Here is a 5,975-nt window from a genome sequence, read left to right on the forward strand (position 1 = left end):
GTTAAATTTAATTCTCGCCAAAATTGATTCCATGAAGTTAAATATGTGATATACAAAAACTACGATTAAACTTTCGACAATCTGCAAAAACAGTTTTCGGTCTCCTTCTTCTTGCTACTTTTCTCCCTTGTAAGAAACACGAGACTTTTAACTACTGTCTTGCAAAATTGAGAAAATTTGTAAGTTAGTGAATAAACAGAATTTGCTGAAAAGCATTGTGAGTGTATAAAACAGTATTCAAATAAATTTTCTGCTCAACTCAAAAGTTTTTTAAACGTAATTCTATGACAATGTAGTCTGTGTTTTCGGTAGTTCTAGAGAAATAGTTCGCCGCCATTATAGAAAGTACCCGTGTCGGGGTTGTTTGTGACATTTTTATTTACCAATTACATTTTTAGTTCAAATGATGTAGCTGTAATTTTTTTCGAGTCTCTATTTTTCCCCATCCTTAACTCGATATAGTTTGACCCTACTTTATATCGCATATCGTGTGTTATGTTATAGCACGGTTATAACATCGCACAGACAAAATGTGGGTTTTGTAACAAGAGATGAAAAGAGTTTTTGTTGTAGTTCCTTTGATTTTCTATAACGTCAACGTTCATTCGTTGGTTTTTCGTCGCTCATAATTTTTGTCCCCCTCACGACTTTTAAAGTAACATGAGGCTCAATTAGTTTAAAAATAAAAAATAGAAAAAACCAAGCATTATAAAACGAACAACAGATACGAAAAAAACTTAAACTGAATGTGACAATTGATTTGTGCACCAGCGAACACATGAATGTGATAATCAAAAGCAACAGTTGATCTTGGAAAGAGAAAAAACTTAACAATTAAAAAAGTATATCAAGCCTTAGCCAAATTTTTTATCCTTTTTTGAGAATGCATGTCTTTAAGTAATACAAGAGTAGTTTTCATACCTGTTGTATAGTCTGTATTTTATCTTCAACTTTATATTCTATTCTGTTTCTGGAAAAAGAAGACGTGTTTCTTTGTTCTTTGTGAACTATACTTTATCCCTTAGAAGCAATGTCATTGAGTAATTTCATTTCTATAACCTTTCGCCGTACCGCTCGAACCGCTTTCTGTAATGTGGCTGGCTTCCGCAAATAATTGTACCAAAGGTAACAAATAATATTAAACTCGTGTTGCTTTTCATCCTTTTCTACCTCACATTTATATTGCCGTCTCAGGGGCGGCGCCAGAATTTCCATAGTGTGGGGGGAGGGAGCTTAGACATAGTGGGAGACTTTGAGATTTTAGTGCCAATCAACGAGCGAAGCGAGTTGCCGCAACAGTAGGGTCCAGGGCGCGCTGTAACCCCCTGGTGGGGTCCGCCAACGCAATTTAAGAGTGCTAAAACACGTAAAACGGCTATTTCGGCCCTGCTTGTTACGTACTGATTGCATTGGTATGTGTCACTGCATTACAAATTGCATTATCTAGTGAGATAGCCTACAGACTCTCTGGTTGAATAACATCAATTTTGATGCAGTATTAGAGACACGTATTGATAGAAAATAAAAAATATTACTTAGCAAAAAAAGCCCCCCCTAGTGGCGCCGCCCCTGAGTGTGAATGTCAAAAAGGAGGATGGGTTTTTTCAACAAAGATGAAAACTAGATATTTGAATTCAAAAGAAAGAAGTATAGTGCAAAGAAGTTGTTTACTGGCATTTCTAAGTTTTTTGGCTGGCTCTTCCACTTCTCCATCTACCATCTTTATACGAAAAAATTATTAACAAAGAAAGGGAAAGATTTCTCCGTGGTGCGTAAATTATAAAAACGTTGCTGTAAGAATTAACACTGCGTTGGAGATAAACGAAAGTTGGAAATATCTTGTGCAAAAGCTACTTCGGATTAATTCTTTCTTGACGTCACGGTATTAATCCGGCTTTGAATGTTTGTTGACAAGCTAAATCGTGACGCCACAAAATATTATTTCCATTTTAAATCCAGTTAAAATTATTAAAATACCATGCAAAAACGTACGTTTTATATTTATTCAGTACAACAGATCAAAAAAGGAGCGCCCGCCAATACAAAATCATTTTTCGTCACAACACCTAGTTTTTCATCATAGATACTTTTGGAAATAAAATTGCCGACCTCGTTCCCAGGGTTTTTTAATTATTTCACAGGAGGGTTGAAACCTTCTTTAGCTTCCGTTGCATAAAATCCCTAAGAAGCCTTTTAAATAGAACAAAGGCCTGGAAATGAGGTTGCACGTAACATTTTTTTCAAACTGAAAGAATTTTTGATCAGTTACAGGATTAACACTACTTTCACAACTCTTCTTTCACCGTAGATTATCTGTCAATTAAAGTTTTAAATTTTGTCACCTCGTATCCTTAAATTTGTTTATGATGATTTCCACGCAACGTTCACACGGCTGTGCATATGTATGCCAGACATGATTTTTTTATTTTTTATTAGCAGCTAGTTCCATGAAAAAATCGACTTACGCAGATAAACAGTTAAAAGCCATTTTATTTAAAAAATTTTGACGTCAAAAAATATCAGTAAACTGAGGTTATCTAAAAACCACTTGATTTAATTTACGAACCTATCCACGTTTCGAATTTATTGCGTCGTAATTATTTATCGTAACATTAAGCTATAAGGGTTTTCAGGGTGAAAAAAATGGGGTTCACAGGTCACGACTCTACACGTCCTACATAAAACTTTTTAGCAAGAAAAATTTAATTTATCTACATAAATATACATGCTACAAAAAAATGATCTTTATTGAAATGTTATAATCGTCTTTGCTTTTTTGGTTTTGGACCATTATGTGGAATAGGCGTGACGTCAGTGACAGAAACAATATCCAGACCTCCTGCTACCAAGCCTTTGACTGCTTCCTGAAGATAAATAAAAACATAAAATTCTTATTGGAATATTCCACTCCTTTTCTTTCTTTAACGAAAAGTTTATTCTAAAAAGTTATTCGGCGCGCTAAGCTACCCTTTTTAAACCATATGAGCGCCCAACTACATCCTATAGAGAGCTTTAGCCGCCCCCTTTCCCCTAAGTATAATCTTGCCACTCCCACCTCCATTAAGCCTTTCCTTAGTTTCTATAAATAAAATACCGTATTTACTCTAGAATTCCTCCTGTAGTAAGCCTGCCTTTGTTTATAAGCTTGAATCGCTCTTCCCGCAGAAGGAATAATAGTATAAATATGGGAACCGTCCGATACTTATCCAAACAACTAGCCAATGAGACAAAAAGTATTTAGCGCTGTTGTGAGACATATTTACCAAACGTCCTGGTCCCATTCCTTTAACCTTTACACGAACTCTACTCACACCAAGATCTTCAGCTCTCTATAAAAATAAAGAAAAAGAGTTGCGAAGACAAGCATGTTTATTGTTGATTATTCTGTGTTAGTCCTTAGATTCCCCACTTAAATATTACTTGCGAACCAATTTATCAAATTTTATGTGTGTTCCTTTTATGCTTGTTCATTGTTAGATTCTCGCATTTTTTTTTATTCTAACTATGGATTTTAATATTAGTAATAAAATTTATATCACCATTTCTTATGATACCACCAAAAAATTGCATATTGTTTTAAAATTAGACCATGAAAAATTATATATTGCATCCCGTCCTCAAGTACATTTGCTTATTCTTAAAATACATTTTTTTAAAAAAAAGACAATACAGCGATACCTACCAACTTGATTTGTTTTAGGGCATGTTTATACGGTTGGAGAAAAGTTAATAATATATTCATCTAACAAGGAACACCCAACTTTAATCGATCACTCCCCATTGATAATAACAAAACTGTGTATAGCATTTGTTTCAAAACAGATGAATCATGGTGGGCGACTTACCTTTGCTAAAGCTTCCCCTGCAATTTTGCCAGCATAGTTAGTTCCTCTTTTAGCGTTTTTAAATCCTTCGATGCCCTAAAATAATGGAATTCTCAAAAGCAATTGCATTAGTCAGTATGAGGAAGGGACATATTTGTTTGTTTGGTTGCTAAGGTGATAAAACCGACTTACTGCGGATGTCCATGTGGCCATTATTCCTGCAGAGAAAGAAAAGAAAGCTGCAATACATACATAAATAGCTGATTCTATAAAGTTTGTAAATATTGTTACCCAAAAATATAATAAAATATTTTTAATTAATTTGTACCAATAGGTTTTTATAAACCCAATTTCAACGTTATTTAGAAATTCACCAGAGGCCTATGTAACCAATCTTGTGCTAGATAATATTTAGGCTTAGATAGGGGGGAATTTCTTACACATACTAATCATATTGTCCAGCCTTGATTACATAAACCTTTCTTGTGTTACGGTTATTTTAAGTAGACTTTTATAATTTTTTATACGCAAAACTTAATGTACACCACTATACTATCTGAACTTATCTTGTGTAGATATACCTTTAGGTTTGTGAATCTTCTTTTAAAGACAAAAACGGGACCCTTTGATCTTATCTTATGAGGCAACTTTGAAGCTTTTGTTTTGCAATAAGCATAATGTTAGCATACTTGTCTTCTTTCAATAAGCATATTCCAGTCTGATTTTAATTATCACTTTTTTACATAAAAAATAAAAGTGTTGTGAGGCTATTTTTGTTTGCAACCTGGAAAACCTATTCACAGCTGTATGACAGATAAAAGAGATTTTAATTTTGCATTTAATTTTGTATATTAAATATTTCCTGACCAAAGTCGTAACTCGAAAAACGGCTCCTGCAAAATATTCTGCATGTATTTAAAGTTTGTTGGCTTCCTCATTTTCAAATATATTATGATTAATCAACTTTTTTGCCTTACATTCGTGGAACTTAATTTTGTGAAATGGCATGGAAGAAAGGGGCAACATTCTCTGTTCAATTGCGATTTTGTGAACCTAACGTACTTATATATTAACTGTTTATGTACAGTTATCCACGTTAGCTCTTTCTCTCAATTTAGGACACTGTGAAATCCACAATTTTAACGCTATTAGTTCGATTGTTCTGTCAGTGTGTTTGAATCACCTCTGATATTTATTGCCCTAATTCCTTTCCTGAATAAAAGCTTTTTATTCAAAATGTATATGATTATATCTCATTGCATATGATTGGATAAAAATCAGGCAATGAGAACTCTTAAGATTCTATGTTAATAATAAGCGGTATATATAAAAAGAGTCAGTAAAATACAATAAAAGAGCAAAAGATTCTTTTATTTATAGACTACTGGTATGCACCTATGTGACAGAAAATAAAATTTACCTTTGTGGTCAGTTAAATATACGAGAGTGTTGTTGTAGGTAGCTTTCACTAAGATGATTGGTAGATCTGGAAACTGAACTGAGGGAGAAGACTTCAGTTCAGCAGTTACTTGCGGTACTTTTGGTTGTGCTTTCTTTTTTTCGCTTTCTCTGTAAAAATTAAATGCAGCATAATGCGATCGCAAGAAAATCAAAGTCATAAAAACAAAAGGTCTTTCATTGAAGACAACATTTCAATTTCAGCATCCTAACAATAGATTCTCGAGGCTTAATCTTACGTGGTAAAACTTGCACGATAATCGCCTGAATATGTTAACACTTGCATAAAGTAATACGCAAACAAGATAAGAAGAAATATTTTTCTACTTCTATATAATTTCTAAAGTCAAAACACATATAGGATCAACTGCATCATCAAAAACAATTTGAAACATATAATGACATATAAAGACGTGAATTAATAGATTACCCCATAGTAAATAAAATAGCAAGAATTCAAATGAATATGCCTGAACTGTTGCCAGGTACCAAGCCTAATATTGAAAAAAACAATTAGGAACTTACTTGGGTGGAAATCTCTTGCCCATCATGATGTTACATGCAGCTGTGAATACAGGTCTTGTCATTAGTGATTGGTATTGGCATAATGCCTTCACCAAAGTATGTTGCAGTGTGGCCATAGGAAAAACTTTTTTTTCTTTTACTGGATAATATACATTATATATGTTAAGT

At 33.5% G+C, this 5,975-nt stretch overlaps 1 protein-coding gene across 1 annotated transcript; it reads right to left on the bottom strand.

Moving 5' to 3' along the window:
- Positions 1-2,649: 2,649 nt before the first annotated feature.
- Positions 2,650-5,975, bottom strand: LOC130630719 (30S ribosomal protein S11-like). Its single transcript, XM_057444310.1, has 6 exons — positions 5,808-5,975; positions 5,245-5,393; positions 4,017-4,042; positions 3,846-3,920; positions 3,264-3,329; positions 2,650-2,864 (listed from the first exon to the last, which is right to left on the bottom strand). The coding sequence occupies exons 1-6, from the start codon at positions 5,921-5,923 to the stop codon at positions 2,757-2,759; spliced, it is 540 nt and encodes a 179-aa protein (XP_057300293.1). The 5' UTR covers positions 5,924-5,975; the 3' UTR covers positions 2,650-2,756.

This window comes from Hydractinia symbiolongicarpus, chromosome 1 (assembly GCF_029227915.1).
Source record: "Hydractinia symbiolongicarpus strain clone_291-10 chromosome 1, HSymV2.1, whole genome shotgun sequence".
NCBI classification, from domain to species: domain Eukaryota; kingdom Metazoa; phylum Cnidaria; class Hydrozoa; order Anthoathecata; family Hydractiniidae; genus Hydractinia; species Hydractinia symbiolongicarpus.